Source organism: Ciconia boyciana, chromosome 2 (genome assembly GCF_034638445.1).
Source record: "Ciconia boyciana chromosome 2, ASM3463844v1, whole genome shotgun sequence".
NCBI lineage: Eukaryota > Metazoa > Chordata > Aves > Ciconiiformes > Ciconiidae > Ciconia > Ciconia boyciana.
The window spans coordinates 168921221-168942737 of NC_132935.1; the positions used below are offsets into that span (position 1 = coordinate 168921221).

The window sequence follows — 21517 nt, forward strand, 5'->3', positions numbered from 1 at the left end:
CGCGCCGGACACGCCCCCCAGAGCCACACCTGCCGGCAGCCCCCGCACAAACCACGCCCACCAACGCCACACCTCCCGGCAGCCCCCGCGCTTGGCCACGCCCCCGGCACCCGCCACCACACCTCCCGGCACCGGCCACGCCCCCAGCCTCACCTTCCCGGCCCCCCCCCGCCTCCGCCCGCCGCGGGTCCGGGTTCGATCCCCGGGTCCCCCCGCCCCGCCCCGGGCCACCCCGGCACCGGGCCCGGCCGCGGCGGGGTCCCCTGCGGGGCCCGCGGGGGGGACGGCGACCGCGCCCGCCGGGGATGGTGCCGGGACCGCTGCGGACCCGCCCGGTGCCGCCCCGCCCCGCCCCGGCGCGCTCCCGCTGCCGCTCCCGCTCCGCCCCGCGGGGCCGCGCAGACCCGCCCGGCACGGCGGGACTCTCCGGTAAGCGGCGGGGCCGGGAGCGGGAGCGGGAGACGGAGCCGCGCTGGCGCCCGCCGGAGGCGGCGGGGCCGGGCCGGTCCCGGTGCTGCCCTCCCGGCCGGTCCCGCCCGTGCCCCGCCGGCGCCGTCCCCGTCCCCCGCTCCCTCCCCGCCATGCCCCGCACGCCGCTCCCGCCGCTTCCCTCCCCTCCTCCTCCCTCCGTCCCGTCCCGTCCCGACCCCACCCGACCCGACCCGTCGCGGGAGCCCCGGCCCAGGACCAGACCCCGCGGCGCTGCACCGGCCCGGCGGCTCCTCGCGGGGCACCGGGTCCCAGCCGGGCCGCGGCCCCGCTTCCCCCCGCTGCTGCCTCCGGGATCCCCCGGCTGGGCCCGGCCGTGGGATGGGGGAGCCCGGGGGTCACGGGCAGGGGCCGCAGGGCTCCGTGACGCCCAGCACGCGCTCCTGGGTCCCCCGGCTCCCTCGGCTGGGGAGGAAGCGGCACCCCCGCCTGCTGGCATCCCCCCCCCGGACCCCCCGGACCCCCCTCCCGCCAACCCGCACCCGGCTCCCGCGGCTCTGCCGGCCGGGGCATCGCGCCTCGGCCCCTTCCCGCCGCCCCGCTGCCTCCGCCGGCTGCACCGCCGGGGCCAGGGCCGTGCACGACGGTGTTCCTGCGTGGCCCTGGCAGCGTTCCCGTGCCGGACGCGGCTTTCGGGGCGGCGGTTGCCCCAGGACACCGTGGGAGCTGGGAGAGCTGGGATCGCACCGCTGCCGTGCTTCAGCCCTTGGCGTCTTTTTATTTTCCAGCGGGTACCGGAGCGACGCGAGGCAGCTCCATGCCCTTCCCTCCCGGCTCCTGAGCCTGACAGCGACCCTCGGCAGGTGAGAAACGCGGGGCCGGGGAGCGGCCCCGGTGTGTGCGGCCCTGTTGGCCAGCTGGCCGCAGCCATCCCGCACCCGCCGGCCCGTGGGGCGAGGGGCGGGAGGGCCGAGCGGAGGGAGCGTCCTGCGGCTCTGCCCCGTCCCGGTGCGTCCCTACGGGTGGCCCTGCCTCGTGGCGCAGAGCTGCTGCCGAGGGCTTCGCGCCCACCCAGCGTGCCGCTTGCCAGGAGCCACCATGTGCCGTGCCGGATGGCGAGCTGCGCTGTCCACTTGCGAAACGCTGCTAGGGGTTGAGCAACACCAGGCACGTGTCCAGCCCCGCTGCTCTCCCACTCACGTGCTGGCGTGGGCTCCCACGGCCCCGGAGCGGGGACTGCACTGCCCTGAGTTGGGTCCCCAGGGCAGGGGGGGCAGCAGGTCCCAGGGGACGCGGCGCCTATGGCTGCCCCTGAGCCGCTTGGTGCAGGCAGGGACGTGGGCAGAGCCGCTCCCCAGGGATGGACGGGGCTGCCACACGCCTCTGCTGCTGGAGGCACCCCCGGTCTCCGATGTGGTGTCGGGAGACGGGATCGCTCCGGGGGAGGAATTGTGTCGGGGGCTCGGTGGAGGTCCCCCGGCCCTCAGCGGCTCTGGGAACGGGCTGCAGGGTCCCGCCGGGGGATCAGCCCCGAGGCCGGTGGCGGCCGCCCAGCCCCGCTGACGTGCCCTTCGGGGTCGCTGCACCGCTTCAAGCGGCTGCCACGAGCGTGGGATTTGATCACCCCAACAACCCTCCCGGCACTGGCGCCTGCGCCTCCCCACGGGCAGCCCTTCCGCCCCGGCCCCCGCGGGGCATGGCCTCCTCCCGGGAGCCACGGGCAGGCCTGGCCCCGAGCCCGGGCAGGGGCTGCGCCGGGTGGGCTCTGCCCCGCGCCCCCTCGCTGCTCCCCAGCCCCCGGGTGCTGCCCCGCGCCGCGGTGGGAGGATTCCGGCCGCCTCCTGCCTTGCTGCCCGCTGCCCCCCTGCCTGTCCCTGGCAGGTGCGGGGTCCCACCCGGCCACGTGTGCCCTCCCGAGGGATGCTGCTGACAGTGTCTGTAGGTGAAGGCGTGCGGCGGGGCCGGCTCTCGGGGGTCCCCGCACCGGTGAGGGACGTCCCGCGGCCGTGCAGCCTCTCGCCGCCCTGCTTTGCTCTGCGCCGCCGCAGCGAGAGCAGCGAGAGTGTCACGGGGTGGGCTCGGGGGTCCCCGGGGCGGGCAGGGACGTTGCAGGGGACAGAGGGGATGGGGGACGCTCCTGCCGCCCCCGTCCCCTGCAACGCCCCAGGGACGGGACCGGGGGGGCAGTGGCCCAGCCCCGCGGCGGTGACCCCTTGCCCAGGGATCCCGGCCTGGCCTGCGGAAGGGAGGGGGCCGTGGGAGCCGCCGCCCGGCCGGTCCCCGTGCCCAGTTGCGGGGTGGGGGGCGGGGGGGTGGGGGGGTCTGGCCGCGGTCCTTGGCGCGGTCCCCGTAAGCGCAGCCCTGTCATTAGCGGGGCCCGGGCGGCCGCAGGGCCCGGGCCGCCTGCCTGAGGACGCCGCGCTGGGGCTTGCCAGGGGCGCCGAGGCCGGCGGGGGGGCTGGGGCCGTCACCAGCTCCCCCTCGCTCTCTGCCCCACGTCTGCCCGCCCCACAGCCCTCGCCCGGCGTGTCCCGGTGCCCGTCCCCTCGCAGGACCCCGAGCCCCGCGCCCGCGCAGGCGAAGCCCCCGGCGCCTGCTCTCGCCCGCGCTCCTGGGGCCGTGGGGCCACGTCCGTGTCGTGTGTGTCCCCCCCCCCGGGGTCCGTCCGTCCGTCCGTCCCCGTGTCCCCGCCGGGCCGGCTAGCTCCGCGGGGCACTCGCCCGCTCCCGGCTGCCGGTGCTCGCCGCTGGCTGCCCCGTGCCCGGCGGGAGCCGCGGCGCAGAGGTGGGGCTGCCCGAGGAGCCGTTCTGGGGCTTGGCACCGCCGCTCTGTTTGGATGCGGCGGCCCGGTGCGGGCTTGCCGAGACAAAGGCTCTTGCCGCTGCCGCTGCCGCTGCCGCTGCCCATTTTTTTTTTCTCCCGCGCCGGTGTCCAGCGGCCGCTGCCGCTCGGCAGCCCGCGGTGCGGCGGGGAGAGCGCGGCCGCCTGCTGCCCCGGCCCTGCTCCGGCCCGGCGGCGGGCAGGGGCTCGGCCCGCGGGGGCGGGAGCCGGAGGGGCCGCGCTGGCCGAGGGCCCGGCCGCGCCGAGGGCCCCGCTTGGCCTCCCGCGGGGGCAGGTCCCGGCCCCGGTCCCGGTCCCCGTCCCGGGGCGGGGGGCGGGGGGGGGTGGCCCGCCGGCGGGGCAGGCGCCCGGCAGCCTCCCCAGGAAGGCGGAGCGGGAGCGCGGCGGGAGCCGCAGCCTCGCCGGGCCGGCGGGCGATGGGGTGAGTGGGGCAGAGCCGCCCGCCCGCGCCGGGCCGGCGGGGCACAGGCAGCGGCACGGCCGGGCTCACGCCTCCCGGGGCTCCGGGCAGCCGCGGCGGGTGGGCGTGCGGCCCCCGGCCCTGCCGCGGGTGCCGGCGTTGGGGTGGGGTGCGGAGTGGGGGCTGCGCCCGGCCCCTGCCCGCGGCCGGGACCCCCCCCCCCCACCCCCCGGCCGCCGCCGGGGAGCAGGGGGCAGCGCCGGTGCACGTCCGGGGTGGCACCGGGGCGGCGGGCGCAGGGGGAGGCAGCCGCGCCCGCCCCTCCCCGGGGCTGGGCCGGGGGCAGCAGCGGGGGCCGCCGGCCGGGGCGCAGGAGCCTCCGGGGGTGCCGGTCCCTCCAGGGCCGGGCCGAGCGGGGGGGGCGGCGGGGGGGGGCGGGGGCACAGCGCCGGGCCGCGTCCGGCGGGGTCCGTGGGCAGCCCCGCTCCCCGCGGCCGTGCCCACCCCGCCTGCCGGTCCCTGGGCGCGGCGGTGGCGGTGGCACCGGCGTGGGCGTGGGCGCGGAACCGCGCAGCGCTGTGATTCATCTCCCGGATCCGGCGGTTTCGAGGTCGCGGGGCGGGGGTGCTGGGGGGGAGGATATTTTTGGTGGCGGCTTCTGAAGTTGCAGTGTCTAGAAAACCTCTGCCGGGGCGGGAGCCGTGCCGCGGGTGGCGTGGGCCCGGCCCTGCTCCGTCCCGCGGTGTCTGCTGCGGCGATGGGGGGGGTGCGGGCCCCCACGGGGGCGTCCGGGAGGCGCTGGGGGCGGCGGGGTCTCCCGGGGGTCTCCCGGCACAGCCAGGTGAGCTGGGCAGGAGGGAGCGGCGGAGCAGGAGCAGCCGGCCCTGTCCGTGCGGACCCCGCGGAGCCCCCCCCGGGGCTTCCCGGCTGCGGGGGGGGGCGGGGGGGAGGGAAGGGGGGGCTGCACCCCCTGTCCGTGAGCCCCCCGCCTTCGGCCGCCTGCGGCCCTTGGCGCGGCTGCCGCCCGGGACGCGAGGGGCTGCTGGGGGCTCTGGGTGGTCTCCTGCCCTCGAGCCCTCGGGGCTGGGCAGGGGAGCTGGCACACGCCGCTGGGCTCCCCCTCGGCGCTGCGCTCCGTTTCGGGGTGCGGGGAGCTGGGGATCGTGCCCTGCCCGTGCGGGTGGGAGGCCGGCGCACGGCCACCACGAGTGCCGGCGGCGCGTGCCAGAGCTGCCTGGCACTGCGGCGGAGCCGGGGCACCGTCAGGGTGCGGACGCAGCTCTGCCTCGGGGTGCTGCCCGCGGGGGACCGGGTGCTGGTGCGGGTGCTGGTGCCGGTGCCGGGGCGGCGCTGCCGGGGTTGCTCGTGGCTCCCACACCTGGGTCGTGAGCGCCCCGAGGAGCAGCGGGGCGAGCGTGGCCGTGCCAGATCACCCTCTCCCTCCCGCTGGCGTGCACCGGGCCGTGCCCGAGGAAGCGTCCCGGCAGGAGCCCGGGGTCCGGGCAGTCCCTGCCGTGGTGAGGGTCCGTGCAGGCAGCGGGCCTGCGTGGCACGCAGGGATGGGGCTCTGCTCCCCTCCGCAGCTGCGGCGCGGGCCTGGGGGGCCGGCTGTGGCCGAGGAGCCGCGGCGGGTGCTGGCCGTGGCTCCGCGTCTGGGCAGCATCTGCGGGCTATGCTCCCGATGGCGGCGGGCAGCGAGGGGAGCCCGTCCTGCCGGGCTGCGGGCAGCGAGTGTCACCCCACGGCAGCTGAGCGCCGTGGCCGTGCGCCTCTGGGTGCTCCAGGACCCCGCGCCGCAGCGGGACAGACTCTGGCGAGCCCCCGGCGCAGGGCAGGGTCTCCTGCGCTGGCGTCCCCAGCCCTGGTCGAGGAGCCGGTGCAGCATCGCAGCGGGTAGAGGTGGCAGCGGGAGAATGGGGGCACGGGCCTGGGGGGCACAGAGCTCCCCCGGGGCAGCCATCACCACCCCTGGGCTGGGCTGCGGGGCGGGGGGGTGGTGTGGCCGGGGCCCCTCGCTCCCCCCTTTTGCGGGGCCGGAGCGCGGCCTTGCCGTACGGGGCAGGCTGGGGAGCGCGGGGCACGTCCACCTGGCGTGATGGGCGCAGCCTGCCCGGCGCCAGGCTCACCCTGCCGCAATTTTGCCTGGAAATTGGGCACAAGGAGTTCCTGGGGGTGGCTGCCAGTGGGAAGACGGCGAGGGATGCGGTGTGTTCTCCATCCCTGCGGTGTCAGCCAGACGGTGCACGGGGGGGGTGGGGGCTGCAGATGTGGCTCTGGTTCGTGACCTGGGTCACGGCACGGCGGTCACTGTCAGCCTCGCCTGCCCACGGCTGTGGGCACAAGGGTGCACGGCACGTGCGAGCGTGTGCTGATCTCGCGTCGGGGACCCGCTCCCGGCACCGTTGCCGCTGCTGGCCCGTCCCCAGCCCGGGTGTCGCGGTGCGAGGAGGCACAAGCGCTGCCGGCGGCACGGGCACGGCGGAGCGGGCGGCCGGGCTCTGGCCGGCCCCTGCCGCCGCAGGGCCCCCCTTCTCCCCGTCCCGTCCCCCTTCGCAGGGTTTTGGGTCCGTGCTGCGGACGGGCCGCCCCGGCGCGGACAGGCGGCCCAGGATGTGGCCGCCCCGGCCGCGGGAGGGCTGGCGGCCGCGTTGCCTCACTTCCCGCCTTGCTCAACCCGCCACCGGGCCGGCCTCCCCTCCAGGCCCGCGCGGTGCCGGTGGGTGCTGGCGGCGGGGCCCGGGGCGGGAGAGGGGCCGGGGGCGCGAGGGCCCTGTGGGGCAGCCCCCACGGCGCGGGGCCGGGGCCAGGCCCTCTAATCACCTCAGCGGATCAGGCGGGCAGGCCGGGGCCGGTCCCAGGAATGCAACTCCGGCACCGGCGGGAGCCGCCGAGCCGGCTCGCGCACAGGCGCTGATCGGAGCCAGCCGGTAATTAGCGGCGCGGCGCGGCGTTGGCAGCCTGCGGCCCTATCTGCGGACCTGCCCTGCTTATCGGAGCGGCCTGTTCCCTCGCACAAGGGGCCATTGTGCTGCGCTGCCGGCCCGGGGAGGCCGCACGCGGGGCGCAGCGAGGCGCGGTGGGGCTGGCGCTGCCACGGGCGCTGCTGCCGCCCCGGCCCACCTGCCGGCCTGGCCCCGCGCGGCGCGGCCGGAGCACACGGCCGCGACCCTCCTGCCCCGTGGCTGGGCCCGGAGCGTGGCGAGGCGGCGGCACCGCCGCCGTGCCGATGCCTGGAGCCACGCGGGTGAGCGGCGCAGCGCAGAGCGCCGACGCCAGCAGGGCGGCGGTGGGGTCGGCGGACCCGTCCCCCCGCCGTGCCCCCGTGCCGGGGTGCAGCAGGTCCCTGGGAAGCAGGGCCGGCCACAGGGCAGGCGGGTGCCGACCCAGCGCGGTGCCCAGGGCAGCCGTGGGAGCTCCCGGCACGGGCTGGCTCGCGGGCTCCTCTCTGGAGGGCTGGCACGAGCTGCTGAGCCGTTCCTGGCCGGCCGCCTAGCCGTGCCTGCCGGGTGACTCAGCCGCCACCACGGAAAGCAGAAGTGTCGTGTCCCCCCCCCCCCGGGTGCCCGTCACCCTTTCCAGCAGGGTCAGGCCACAGGCTCCCAGGCGCCGCGTGTCCCCTGCGCGGCTGGGCCTGGCACCGCCAGCTCGCCCGCCCGCCCTCCACCGTCCTGCCGGGTCCCCGTGGTGGCACCGCCAAAGCCTGGGGCAAGGGGCCGGTGGGGCAGGGTGCCGGGAGCCCCCCCAGTTTCAGGCAAGGGGCAGGCAGCCGGCTGCCCGCAGGCGGTGCTGGGGCCGGCACCTGGCTCCCCCGCGCTGAGAGCCGGTGAGAGCGCGGCTCAGGGCCACTTCCCAGCTCAGCGTTCCCCGAGAACAATCCCAAGTGTGTTCCTGGGGCTCTAATCCCTGCGAGCTGCCAACGGGATTAAACCCAAAAAGCTGCTTAGGGCTGGGAGCGGCGAGTGCCTTCCTGCGCCGGAGCCCTGGCACCTGCCGGCCGTGGTGGCCCAGCGCCGCCTCCCCGGGATGGGTGGGATGGGGCCACCGTCCTGCGGGGAGCTCGGCCCAGGCGTGGCGCCGGCGGGACCCCCGTGGTGCAGCTGGGACGGGGCGAAGGCGCTGGCTGCGCCTGGCTGGTCGCTCGACGCCGCTGACCCTCCCCGTGGGCTCTGCCCCGTGCCCCGGAGCCCCCCGCTCCCGGCAGCCGCTCTCGCTGGCACCGAGGAGCCCCCGGCACCCCTCTTGCTGGTAGCGGTCCTTGGGGCTGGGGGGGACACAGCCGCAGGGGACCCCAGGCACACGGGGTGCTGGGTGCCCCGTGCCGGGAGGGGATCCCTCGGCACCACTCTCGAGTCACCCAGCAAAGGCAGTTTGGGGGTCCTGGCTCCATCGGGGGCGGGGGGGGGGGCGGGAACAGAGGCGCCGGCGCATTCCCCCCTCCCAGTTCCAGCCCTGCTGGGTCGGGCAGGTCCACTGGTGAGACTGGAGCTGTGCCGGATCGGCTCCCTGCTACCCCTGCCACAGCGAGGGGCTGCAGGCAGCCCCCCTCGGGCACGGCACTTACGGGGTGCACGGGTTGGGGGGGTCCCCATCCCGAGTAGCGGGGGGAGTTTCAGCTGCTGGCTGCGGCTTGGCGGGCGCCCCGGGAGAGCAGCGTGGCAGGCCGGCTAATCTGCGCTCGCTCGGCTGGAATGTGGATGTGCTGGCTCCGGCCCCGCATGGGGAGCGGGGATTAGGGAGCAGCCGGAGCTGGGTAGCGCCAAACCTAGGAGAAGGTACGATCCAGTGCCGCGGCCAGGCTCGAGGAGCCGCGGCCTCGGTGTCCGCCGAGGCCGCGGCTCCTCGAGCCTGACCGGGGCCACTGTGCTTGCAAGCCAGGTTGCCCGTGGGGGACGGCATGGCGGGAGGGGTGCCGGTGATGGTGACGAGGATGGTGACGGTGAGCCACCCATGTGAGACGCAGTCATCCGTCACCACCCTCCTTGGTCCCAGCCGTCACGTGGGGCCATCTCCCACGGCAATAAACCCGGCACACCGGTGCCGGAGGGGTCAGCCTGGTGCCCGGGGAGCTGCCGAGGGGCAAGTGTGTGGCGAAGATGGCCGGTGGGCAGGTGTGGGGGGCCGGGATGGGGGTGCTGGGGGGCTCACAGGGCTGAGGGGGGGGGGGTGGGGGGTCAGTCACCGGGTGTCTGTCTGGGGGGCAGTCACTGCTGGTGCCCCCCGGGGTCTGGCTCCCTGCCTGCGCACCGCAGGACTGGGTGCGTGCCCAGGGTCCTGCCGGAGAGGGGGGGGGGGCTGGGTCCCGTCCCGCTGCCCCGGCTCCGCTCCCCTCCCGGCGTTTGTCTTGGCCCCTGCTCTCCCGCTCCCACCGGCGGCCAAGACAAACCAGCCCGCAGCCAGCTCCGGGGCCAGCCCTGCCTGCGCCTCCCCCCGCCCCGGTCCCCGGGCAGCTGAGGAGGGGCAGCCCCCGACCCCCTGCCCGCGGCTCTGCCCCGGAGGCGGCGGTGGCACCCGGTGCCTGGGGGAAGGGGGCGGCCGGCAGCCGCGCGGCCCCTCAGGGCATCGCCGCTGCCCGTGGGAGCGCCGGCCGCGCACCTGAGCACCCCTCTCTGCCCCCAGGTTATGCTGCCCCGACACGGTCCCCTGAGCCCCCGTGAGAAGGAGAAGGGCTAAGCCGGCCATCCCGGGGCGCCGCGCCAGCGCCATGGCCCACTCCCAGGTGTCCTCCGAGATCCACCACATCGTCTCCTCCGCCTTCCAGAGCGTAAGTGCTGCGGCGGGCACGGCCCCACGGCTGCCGGGGGGGGACGGCGGGGCCGTACCCCCTGCCGCCGCCTGGCCGGGCGAGGGGTGCCACGGCACAGCCCTCCCGCCACGCTGCGCCGTGGGCTGGTGCCCCGTTGCGTGGCCGCGGGGCAGAGCTGCGCCCCGCAGCAGCCAGCCTGGGGCAGGCTGAGCCAGCCGCGCCGGGGCAGTGGGTGCCCTCGAGGCAGGTGCTGCCGGGGCGCGTCGGGCCGGGGCCGCCGGCTCTGCCGGTGCCGCTCGCCTGCCTCAGCTGTGCGCGGTGCCAGCGGTGCCAGTGCCGCACAGCTGCCGTGTGGGTTCGCGGGGCTGCCGGGGAGCAGTTAATGATTAACCCTTTGCATCGGGCCGCGCGACTGCCTGGTGCCGTTGGGCGAGCCGCCATCGCCGCGCACGTGACCGGGGATGGGACCTGCGGCCCCTTCCCTGTGTCTCCGCCACCCATGGATTTCCTCCTGGGCTCCCGGGTAAGCCGTGGCCTTGCCCGGGCTGCGGGGCTGACAGGTCCCTCGTCCCCCCCGGCACCCGGTCGGGGGCACCCGTCCCCACCTGTCCCAGGGCCGAAGCTGGGCCCGGGCGAGGCAGCATGGGACCCCCGTCCCGCGGGCGAGGGAGCAGGGGACCCCCGTCCCGCGGGCGAGGGAGCGTGCCGGGCGTGCAGGGACGCGGGGCATTGCCCTGGGACGGGGTGCCGGCTCGGGAGCAGCTCAGCCCCACTGACCCCCGGCACGGCCTCCCGGGCTGTGGCACGCACACGTGGGGACGCAGGCACTCGGTGACGCCGGGCCGGGGGTGGGGCGGGTTCAGTGAGGGGGTCCTGGGCGTCACCGCGGGCAGGGCCAGGGTGCGGTCACCGGGGGCCAGAGGAGCCGGGCCACGGGGGAGGCAGGGATGCGCGGCGTGGCTGCGGCGTGGGCAGCAGATGGGGAGTCCAAGGTCACTTTGGGGCTGGCGGGATCCTGGGGGCAGGGCACCGGGGTGCGGAGGGGTCTGGGCATGGAGGTTTGGGGGCTGGCAGGGGCCTGCCTTGCCAGGTGCCGTGGGAGCGGCCGGGGCGCTGCCGGGGCTGGAGGACGGGTTTGCGGGGTGCAGCGCTGCGGGCGCTGGGCTGTGGCGGGAGCATCTGGGAGGGCTGTGGGGTGTCGGAAGGGGGTCGCGGGCCGGCGGAGAGGACGTGGCAGGAGCCGGGGGGATGCGGGCAGAGGACGTGGCCTGATGCTGCCGTCGTCACGTGGGGGCCTCGATGCCGTGGGTGGTGGGCGTGATGGGACGGCACGGGTCTGCCTGCTCCCCGTCACCCCCGCTGCGGTACCCCACCCCGGGCAGGGCCTGGGGGCTTTGGGGTCACCGCGTGGTGGGGACGGGGGCCAGGGGACCACGGCTCTGCCCAAGGACACGACATCTGGACCGGGATGTGCCGGGCTGGGGGGTGCGGGGACGGGGGGGCTGTGGCATAGCCCTGGCCGGGCGCGTGCCATGGGGCACCGGCTCAGGGTGCCGGGCTGTCCCCAGGGAGGCTGGCAGCCCCCCCCGCCAGTGCCGGGGGGTGTCCTGGCGGGCAGGGCCCGGCACTCGCCACCCTGGCAGGGGAAGGTGCCCGGGGTGCCCCCCCGTCCCCCGTCGTCCCCCCCCCAGCGCCCTGCCACATCTGGGGGCCACCGTCCTCCCTGTCGCTCCCCTCCGGGTGCCCCCAACCCCACGTCCCCCCACCTGGGGGGGCTCTGGGGCCTGCCCCATCCCCGGGGGTTATGGGGGGGTGGCCGGGGCAGGGCAGGGACCGTCCCCCCAGCTGAGCGCTGCGGGCAGCTCTGGGGGCTGTGGCGGGGGGCCGGGGTGTCGGTAGCGGGGCCGGGGGGAGCAAAGTTCCTGCCTGGCCGGGGAGCACGTTACCGGGGAGAAGCCGTGTGTTACCGGGGGGTGGCGGCGCAGCCCGACCCGACCCGACCCGACCCGACCCGTGCAGCACGGGGGGGGGCAACGCGCACCGGGGCCGGGGTGCGGGGCCGCCGGCCGAGTCCCCCCGCTGCGTTCCCGGGGCCCGTGCGCCAGCGGAGGGGGGTCGGTGCGGGGGCCCTGCAGCCCGGCGGGGGCCGTGCGCTGCCGGGGGGGTCGGTGCCTTCCTGGGGGGAGGGGGTCCGCGCATTGCCGGGGGCTCGGTGCGTTGCCGGGGGCCGCGCGTTACCGGCGGCGGGGACCCGTGCGTTACCGGAGGAGATCGGTGCCTTGCCGGGGGCGGGGTCGGTGCATTGCCGGGGTCGGTGCATTGCCGGGGGTCGGTGCGGGGGCGGGGATCGGGGCGCTGCCGGCGGTCGGAGCATCCCGGGGGGCCGGAGCCCGGCCGGGGGGGGGGGGGGCCGGCGCGGCCCGATGCTGCGGGCGCAGCCCGTGCCCTCTGCGGGCCGCTGTCACCTTGAGGCGGGCGCGGGGCGGCTCCGTCAATATTTGGCGAGGCCGGGGAAGGAGCCGCCCCCCCGCCCCCGCCCCCGCCCCCGGCCCCGGCCCCGGCCCCGTCCCCGGCCGGGCCGGGCCGCGCCGCCCCGATAAAGCGCTGCGGGAGCTGCGGCGGGAGCGCGGCTCCGCCATGACTCAGGTAGGACCGGCCGGGCGGGACGCGCCCCCCGCACCCCCCACCCCCGCGCCCCCGCCCCGCCGCCCCGCATCCCGCACCCCCGCAGCCCCGCGCCCCGGCCCCGCACCCCTGTGCCCCCTGCACCCCCGCAGCCCCGCACCCCGCGCTCGCAGCCCCCTCGCCCCCCCCCCCCCCCAGCCCAGGAGCCCACCCCGCGCACCCCGGCTGGCACCCACCGCTGGGGCGCACCGGCAGCACCCGGCGGCGCGGGGACGGGGGCACGGCACCGGGGGCACGGCACCGGGGGCACGGCACCGGGGCACCGCGGGCGCAGGGCCGGGGGTACGTGGCGGGGGCACGGCACAGGGCACGGCGCTGGGGTGCGGGGGCCGGGCTGGCGGGGGAGCACGGCCCCGGGGTGGGGGGGCGCGGGCGGGGGGGGGCACGGCGCCGGGGATGCCGGGCCAGGGCTGCGCGGGGGAGCAGGGCGCTGGGGATACTGGGGGTACACGGGGGGAGCGCGGCACCAGGGCCCGGCGCTGGGGATGCCGGGTCGGGCTGCGCCGGGGACAGGGCGGCGGGGTGCCGGGCCACCCGCGGGGAGAGCGCGGCACTGGGGCGCAGCGCGGAGGCTGGGGGGCGCGGGGTGCGCTGGGCGCAAACGGCGCGGTGGGCGCCCAGCCCAGGGGCGCAGCCGGGGTGCACGGCCCACGGCGCGCCGGGGGGCACGTCCCTTGGGTGCAGGGCCTTTGGGGATCCCGGAGAGGCACCATCCATCCAGGGCGCCCACCGTGTGGGGCCGCGTGACCGGGGAGCGCTGGGAGCTGGCGGCAGTGCCGGCAGCGCCCAGCGCCCGCTCAGCCCCGCTGCCGGCCCGCAGCCCGAGCAGGAAGCGCTGGGCGCCAGCTCGCCCGCGTTCGGGGAGGAGGAGGAGGAGGAGGAGAAGGACCTGAACAAGGCGCTGGGCGTGGAGCGCTTCGAGGAGATCCTGTGCGATGCACACCCCCGCAACGCGGAGGAGGCCGGGCGCAGCTACGGCGAGGAGGACTTTGAGTGTGAGTGGGGCCCGGGGGGCAGCGGGCAGGCAAGCAGCGGGCAGGCAGCGGGCAGGCAGCGGGCAGGCAGCGGGCAGGTGGCAGGCAGGCAGGGCACCAACCCCTCCCTGTCCTCCGCAGACCACCGCCAGTCGTCCCACCACATCCACCACCCGCTCTCCACGCACCTGCCCCCCGACACCCGCCGCAAGAAGGGAGTGCCGAAAAAGGGCAAGAAGAAGCACCGCCGCACCTCGGTCCCTGGCGAGACCCCCACCATCGAGGAGGCCGAAGAGGATGAGGACGAGGCGTGCGACACGGAGACGGAGCGGTCAGCGGAGGAGCTCCTGCAGCCCGGCCTGCCCGAGGCGGTGCAGGTGAGGGCAGGGCTGGGTGCGGGCGGCCGTGCTGTGCCCCCCCCGCTCTGGGGGCTCTCGGGGCAGGTGGCTGGGCACGGCCGGGGCGCTGGGAGCTGGAGAGGAGCCGGAGCCGGTGGCACCTGTGGCCAAGGGACATGGCTCCACGGCAGCCGGTTCCTCCCATGCCCTGTCTCAGTTCTTCCTGCAGGAGGACGAGGTGACCGACCGCCGGGCAGAGGAGCCGGCGGCCCCCGCGGCGCTGCCCGGCTCCCCCCCGGAGCCCCGTGGGTCCGCGTCCCCCAGGGAAGCCCAGGCAGGCAGGTGAGCAGGGGCCGGGGCCGGGCAGCGCTGGGGCTCGCCCAGGGCTTGGACGGGGCTGGGGCGCTCGGGGGCAGGCAGCCCCTCCGGCTGCCCCACGGCTCTGAGCTCAGCTGCCTGCCTCGCAGCCCTGATGAGGAGGAGGGAGGTTCGGCGGAGGGAGCGGCCGCTGCCGAGGCTGGCTCCCCCGGTCGCCCCGTTCCCAAGTCGCAGCCGGGGCACCGGAGCTACAACCTGCACGAGCGGCGGCGCATCGGCAGCATGACGGGCGTGGAGCAGGCCCGGTACCAGAAGATGCCGACAGATGAGTCGGAGGCCCAGACGCTGGCCTCGGCCGACCTGGACTACATGAAAAGTGAGTGAGGGGCGCCCTGTGCCCCAGGGGCCGCGCTGGCAGCGCATCGGCACGGTAGGAGCCGGCAGTGCCGGGTCACCCCGCGGCTGCAGCAGAGCCAGGCTGGGCGCAGGCTCTGGCCCCGCTCCAGGCGCCGAGTACGGCCGCAGGGGAACCTCTCCCGGGGCACCGGGGACGGGCCAGGTCTGCGCCCACGTGGAGTGCAGCCAGGAGCCGGTGCCCGGGGCGGCTGGAGCTGGAGGCGGTGCTGCCGGCGGTGCCTCCCCTGGGTGCTCGCCAGCCCCCGGCGATTTGCAGCTTGGGGACTCCCAGGGCGGCGGGTGACGCTTCTGCCGCGGAGCTCCCCAGGGAGCGCTGCCTGCAGAGACCCCGCGTGCCGACGGGCACGCGCAGCCTTTGGCACGGGGGGTAATGGTGGCCCCGGTGCGAGGAGCCACTTCAGCTCCTGCTCGTCACCGCCAGCCCTGGCGCCAGAGGAGCAGCCAACGGGCAACCCCCCTGGTGCCGTAGCACTCGCCAGCACACAGACCTCGTCACCCCTCACCACGCTGAGTGCCGTCCGGCCGCACTCGCACACCGTGGGGCTGTGGTGGTCCTTGCCCGGCCCTGGCTCAGGCCCCTCTGCTCCGAGCTGCCCCGGGCGGGCTGCCAGCCCCCGGCTCCCCTGGGCTGCCTGGTGCCGGGGCTCGGGGGGCAGGGCTGTGAGCTCTGCAGGTTGCCCACCTGCCGCCATCGCTGTCCTCCCCGTCTCCGGCAGGTCACCGCTTCGAGGACGTGCCGGGGGTGCGCCGACACCTTGTCCGGAAGAGCGCCAAGGCGCAGGTGGTCCACATCAGCAAGGACCACAAGGAGCCCAGCACGCGGCCCCGCAAGCAGGACCGGCAGCCCCACGAGGTGCGGGGTCCCGGCGCCCAGGGGGGCGGGCAGGGCTGGGGGTCCCGGCGCAGCGGAGGAGCCGGGGCACGGCACGGGACTGGGAGAGCGGCTGGGCAGGCGCGTCTCGCTCGGGGCACTGCAGAGGGGGGCTGCCTGCGCACGGCCCCGTCGCCGTGGGGGGTCCCCCCGCCGTCTCGGTGCTGACCTGGCTGTGCGGGCAGGTGTTCGTGGAGCTGAACGAGCTGGTGGTGGACAAGAACCAGGAGCTGCAGTGGAAGGAGACGGCGCGCTGGATCAAGTTTGAGGAGGACGTGGAGGAGGAGACGGACCGCTGGGGCAAGCCGCACGTGGCCTCCCTGTCCTTCCGCAGCCTCCTGGAGCTGCGCAAGACCCTGTCCCACGGTAGGGAGGCGGGGCCGGCCCCACGGGTCCCGCACAGGGAGGGGTCCCCGGCCCTGCTCCCCTCAGCCCCCCCCTCCCTCGCCCAGGGGCTGTGCTCCTCGACCTGGACCAGAAGACGCTGCCGGGGGTGGCTCACCAGGTGGTGGAGCAGATGGTCATCACCGACCAGATCCGGGCCGAGGACCGCGCCAACGTGCTGCGGGCGCTGCTGCTCAAGCACAGGTGAGCGTGCTCCCCTCTGCTCCCCGCAGCCACGGGGACAGCGCTGTCCCCGGGGCCACCAGTGTGCAGTGTGACGGCAGGGATGGCTGTGCCAGGCTGCCGGCCGCTCTCCCGTCGGGCCACCACGGACAGCCCTGGCTTTGTCCCGCAGCCACCCGAGCGACGAGAAGGACTTCTTCCCCCGAAACATCTCGGCCGGCAGCCTGGGCTCCCTGCTCGTGCACCACCACAGCACCAATCACGTGGCCGAGGGCAGCGAGCCGGCTGTCACCGAGCCCCTCATCGCCGGCCATGCCGCGGAGCACGACACGCGGGTCGACGTGGAGCGGGAGGTGAGCCTGGCTCCCGCGGCCGCGCCGCACCGTCCCCAGCCCTCTGCCCGTGCCTTCCTCCCAGCCTGCTGCGGCTCCTCATCCTCGGGAGGAGCCCTGACCCCAGCCTTGCTGCGCGCTCTGTCCCCGCAGAGGGAGGTCCTCACCCCCACGCCCCCGGCCGGCATCACTCGCTCCAAGTCCAAGCACGAGCTGAAGCTGCTGGAGAAGATCCCGGACAACGCCGAGGCCACGGTGGTGCTTGTGGGTACGGAGAGGTGGCGGAGGGGTGGGGAGGGTTGAGGACTGCGTGCCAGGCTCCTGCAGCGACCTCCTGCACCCCATGGTGACCCAGCGAGCCCCACAGTGACCCCTGTGCCCCCTAGGCTGCGTGGAGTTCCTGGACCAGCCCACCATGGCCTTCGTGCGGCTGCAGGAGGCGGTGGAGCTGGACTCGGTGCTGGAGGTGCCCGTCCCCGTGCGGTTCCTCTTCGTGCTGCTGGGACCCAGCAGCACCCACATGGACTACCACGAGATCGGACGCTCCATCTCCACCCTCATGTCCGACAAGGTGAGCGCTGCGTCCCTGCCAGGGCCGTGCCCCCACGGCCGGGCTCGGGGCCCCGCGGTGCCTGCGGACGGGCGCTCTGACCCCGCTGTCGCCCTGCCAGCAATTCCACGAGGCCGCGTACCTGGCCGATGACCGCCACGACCTCCTCAATGCCATCAACGAGTTCCTGGACTGCAGCGTGGTGCTGCCGCCCTCCGAGGTGCAGGGTGAGGAGCTGCTGCGCAGCGTCGCCCACTTCCAGCGCGAGATGCTGAAGAAGAGGGAGGAGCAGGAGCGGCGGCTGCTGCTGGAGCCCAAGTCCCCCGAGGAGAAAGGTGCCGGCGGGGCCCGGGAGCGGGGCGGGATTGGGGCAGGGTCTGGGTGGGGGCACCCGTCTGGCAGGGTCTCACTGTCCGTCCATCTGTCTGTCCGCCGGGTGCAGCGCTGCTAAAGCTGAAGGTGGTGGAGGGCGAGGGCGAGGAGGAGGATGACCCTCTGCGGCGCACGGGCCGGCCCTTTGGGGGATTGATCCGGGACGTGCGGCGGCGGTACCCCAAGTACCTGAGCGACTTCAGGGATGCGCTGAACCCCCAGTGCATTGCGGCCGTCATCTTCATCTACTTCGCCGCGCTGTCACCGGCCATCACCTTTGGAGGGCTGCTGGGTGAGTGCCGGGGGCACGGCGCTGCCGGGGCGGGCTGGGCGAGTGCCGTGTGCTGCCCCGTGCGTGCGCTGCGGGAGGGAGCGGGTGGGAGCTGCCGTCGGCTGTGACGCCGGGGACGAAGGCCCCCGTCCCACCGGGTGTGCCTGAGCCTGTCCTGCCCGCAGGGGAGAAGACGCAGGACCTGATCGGGGTGTCTGAGCTGATCATCTCCACGTCGCTGCAGGGCGTGCTCTTCTGCCTGCTGGGTGCCCAGCCCCTGCTCATCATCGGCTTCTCGGGGCCCCTGCTCGTCTTTGAGGAGGCTTTCTTCACGGTGAGAGCAGGGCGAGCCTCCGTGGGCAGGAGCAGGGTGGGGGGACATTCCCGGGTGCTGTGGGGCAGACATCCCCCCTGGCCCCACTGCTCCTGCGAGGGCCCTCCCTGCCCCACTGCCCGGGGCTCTGCCCCACTGCCCGGGGCTCTGCCCCAGCCCTGCGGCCGTCCCTCCTGCTGACGCCTGCCTGTCCCTCTGCCTGTCTGTCTGTCTGTCCACGTGGCATCGGCAGTTCTGCACGTCCAACGAGCTGGAGTACCTGGTGGGGCGTGTCTGGATCGGCTTCTGGCTCATCCTCATCGTGCTGGTCATGGTGGCCTTCGAGGGCAGCTTCCTGGTGCGCTTCGTCTCCCGCTTCACCCAGGAGATCTTTGCCTTCCTCATCTCCCTCATCTTCATCTACGAGACCTTCTCCAAGCTGGCCAAGGTGAGCTGGCGGGGCTGGGGCTGGGGGGTCCGCGGGGCAGGACCGGCCTGAGCACCGTGCTGCCGCAGATCTTCCAGGAGCACCCCCTGCACGGCTGCCTGCGGGCGAACGGCACGGGCGCGGGCGCGGAGGCAGAGGCGTGGAGGAACACCAGCGCGGCCCTGGCCAACGGCACGGCCGGCCGCGCCGCAGCCAAGGTGACGGGGCAGCCCAACACGGCGCTGCTCTCGCTGGTGCTCATGGCCGGCACCTTCTTCATCGCCTTCTTCCTGCGCAAGTTCAAGAACAGCCGGTTCTTCCCCGGACGGGTGCGTGGGGCAGGCGGGACGGCGGCGTGGGCGCTGCGTGGGGCCCTGGGGTGAGCCCAGCTTTGGGGGGCAGGGCTGAGCTGGGGGGGGCCGGGCGGTGGGGCTGGGGCCGGGCTGACGCTGCTCTTCCCTCAGATCCGGCGGCTCATCGGGGACTTCGGGGTGCCCATTGCCATCCTGGTGATGGTGCTGGTGGACTACAGCATCCAGGACACCTACACGCAGGTCAGCACCCAAACAGCCCCCCTCGGGCAGGAGCCCCCCGCCCCGCCCCCTCCTGCAGGGCCCTGGCGCTGCCCGGGCCTGGTGCTGCTCGCTTGCCACCGTCCCGGCTGCAGGTCAGCTGCCCCCAGCGTGTGTGGCACTGTCTGTCCCCACCACGGCTGCCACGGCGCTTGGCCGCCTCCGGCTCCTGGCATCTCATCTTTCCTCTCCCGGCTTTGCCGGGAGCCCTTTGCGTCCAGTTGCGGCGGGTCCCGGGGCCTCCGTGGCTCGCCCCGCTCCCTGTGGCACCCCTCGCTCTGGAGGAGCCGTGCGCCGGGAGGCAGAGCCAGTACCCCCACCCCAGCGTTTCTCGCCTCCTCCCCGCAGAAGCTGAGTGTGCCCAGCGGGTTCTCGGTGACGGCCCAGGACAAGCGGGGCTGGGTGATCAACCCCCTGGGTGAGAAGAGCGACTTCCCTGTCTGGATGATGGTGGCCAGCGGCCTCCCCGCCATCCTCGTCTTCATTCTCATCTTCATGGAGACGCAGATCACCACGTGAGCGCAGCGGGGCAGGGCTGGGGGCCCAGCAGGGCCGTGCGGGGCATGAGCGGGGCACGAGTGGGGCAGGGTGTGCCACGCTGAGCTGTGCCAAGCTGTGCCACGCTGTGTCAAGCTGTGCTGTACTGTGCCGTGCAATGCTGAGCTGTGCCGTGCTGTGCCAAGCCGTGCCGTGTCATGCCGAGCTGTGCCAAGCTGTGCAGTGCCGTGCTGTGCCATGCGAAGCTTTGCAGTGCCGTGCCGTGCCAAGCCCTGTCGAGCCATGCCGACCGTCTGCCCTTGTGCCCAGGCTGATCATCAGCAAGAAGGAGCGGATGCTGCAGAAGGGCTCTGGGTTCCACCTTGACCTCCTGCTCATCGTGGCCATGGGTGGCTTCTTCGCGCTGTTCGGGCTGCCGTGGCTCGCCGCGGCCACGGTGCGCTCCGTCACGCACGCCAACGCCCTCACCGTCATGAGCAAGGCTGTGGCGCCTGGGGACAAGCCCAAGATCCAGGAGGTGAAGGAGCAGCGGGTCACTGGGCTGCTGGTGGCCGTGCTCGTTGGTAGGTCCAGCCCTGCCCGCTCTGGGTCCCCCGCCAGCCCTGCTCCGTCCTGCATGGCCATGGGGGGCTGGGCAGCCCTGGGGAGGTGTGGGGGTGCATGGGGAGGGGGGCTGGGCCCACAAGGGCTTGGGGTGCCCCAAGCCCTGGCCAAGCTGGCCTTGTCGTCCTGTCCCACATGGACACCAGTGACGCAGGACCCTCCCCAGGCACTGGGTGCCCGGGCAGGGAGGAGTGGGGCTGCGGGGCTGTTGTGAGCCCCGGCCCCAGCCGGGGCCCTGGGCACCCCCTCCCCAGGCACCATGGCTGACCCTGCTCTGGCCCAGGCCTGTCCATCGTTATCGGGGACCTGCTGCGGCAGATCCCGCTGGCCGTGCTCTTCGGGATCTTCCTCTACATGGGCGTCACCTCCCTCAACGGCATCCAGTTCTACGAGCGCCTGCAGCTGCTGTTGATGCCCCCCAAGCACCACCCCGACGTCACCTACGTCAAAAAGGTGGGGGGGGGGGGCCCTGGGGGGGTCCCGCGGGGGGATGGGACCCTCGTCCGTGGCGGCAGCCAGCCTAGGGCACCCTTGGGCTCAGGGCACCAGGGCGTCTGCGGGACGGACTCTGGCACGGCCTCGTTTAGGGGGCTCGGGGGGGACAGGGCGGTTCCTCGGGAGAGGCCGGACCCCGGCAGGGCTGTGGGGAGCCGTGCCCTGGGTGGGGGGTGCCGCTGGGGCAGGCCGTGCCTGCGGTGGGAGGGGGACGCAGGGGTCCAGCGCGCGTGTGCCCCCAGCACTGACGCCTGTCCCCGCGCAGGTGCGCACGCTGCGCATGCACCTCTTCACTGGGCTGCAGCTGGCGTGTCTGGCCGTGCTCTGGGCCGTCATGTCCACAGTGGCCTCCCTGGCCTTCCCCTTCATCCTCATCCTCACGGTGCCACTCCGCATGTGCCTGCTGAGCCGCATCTTCACCGACCGCGAGATGAAGTGTGTAAGTACCCGCTCCGTGTCCCTCGTCCCCGTGGGTGCTCGTGGCCGGGGGCCCTGATGGCTGGACCCATGCAGGTGGGCGGCGAGGGAGGGGGAGCCCCTCGCTGCCCGCTCAGCCACCATCTCCCCGCAGCTGGACGCGGACGAGGCCGAGCCCATCTTCGACGAGCGGGAAGGCGTGGACGAGTACAACGAAATGCCGATGCCGGTGTGACCACGTGCTAGCCAGCAAGCCGCCCGCGGCCACGGGGCCGGGGACGGCCAGGCCCCCGTGCTGCCGCCCTGCACGGGGACGGGGACAGCGGCTGCGCAGCCGTGCCCAGCCGGGGACGGGCACCCCGCGCTCCCCGTGCCTTCGGGGGGACACCTGCCAAAGAGACGCTGGCTCACAACCTCGCCCCGCCGGGGAACCCCCGCACCCCTCCCACGCAGTACAGGGCCGTGCCTTCGGTCCCCCTCGGGCATGTCCTGACCACGCCATGGGGCAAAGCCCCTCCCCCCCCCCCCGGTCGCCCCCCAGCAGAGCTGCAGGTCCTGGCCCTGCCCCAGCCCCTCCGCAGCCCCCAGCCAGGCCCTGGGCTCCCACCAGACAATCAGGCGTTTCCTAAATCCCACGGTGTTTTATTTAACAGAGTAATTTAAATGGCAATAAACAGCTTTATAACGAGCATGCCAGGCTGCGGGTGCCGAGGCGGCTGAGGCCGGAGGCGCTGGGGCGGGGTGAGCCCCGTGCACCCCTGCCCGTGCCGCGGCTGCGCGAGGGCAGGGCTGCAGGCAGCAGCACCCCGGGCACCGCGCGCTGCCAGGGCCGGGTGCTGGGCCGAGGGCACCCGCCCGTCCCCCCGCAGGGCGGAGAGCTGGGGGGCAGCGCCCTGGGCTGCCGGGGTGGGGGCGCGGGGGCCGCCTTGTGCCAGGCCCAGGCCGGGCAGGGGCTGTGGGCCGGCCGCTGCCTTGTACTAATAAACAGAACGGACTTTGCACACTTTTCACCAGTTTTATTGTAAAGTTAACCCCCACTTCCCAAGCACCCCCCTCCTCCCGGCTCGGGGAGCAGCCCCCTGTG

General features: G+C 75.5%; 1 protein-coding gene across 2 annotated transcripts; it reads left to right on the plus strand.

The window, feature by feature from the left end:
* Positions 1 to 162: 162 nt before the first annotated feature.
* On the plus strand, positions 163 to 21434 carry SLC4A2 (solute carrier family 4 member 2). Of its 2 annotated transcripts, none has more exons than XM_072855014.1 (24): positions 163 to 429; positions 1218 to 1292; positions 9287 to 9431; positions 12919 to 13093; positions 13214 to 13449; positions 13640 to 13752; positions 13878 to 14104; positions 14862 to 14998; positions 15202 to 15382; positions 15469 to 15604; positions 15756 to 15936; positions 16069 to 16183; positions 16302 to 16486; positions 16587 to 16800; positions 16908 to 17129; positions 17294 to 17442; positions 17675 to 17869; positions 17938 to 18177; positions 18313 to 18402; positions 18769 to 18935; positions 19228 to 19481; positions 19805 to 19974; positions 20282 to 20455; positions 20588 to 21434. In XM_072855014.1, exons 3-24 carry the CDS (start codon positions 9372 to 9374, stop codon positions 20666 to 20668), a joined length of 3702 nt encoding a protein of 1233 aa, XP_072711115.1. In that variant the 5' UTR covers positions 163 to 429; positions 1218 to 1292; positions 9287 to 9371; the 3' UTR covers positions 20669 to 21434. The 2 variants fall into 2 exon arrangements, with proteins under 2 accessions (XP_072711115.1, XP_072711114.1); XM_072855013.1 differs by having other exon boundaries at positions 164 to 429; positions 13628 to 13752.
* The last annotated feature ends 83 nt before the right edge of the window (positions 21435 to 21517 follow it).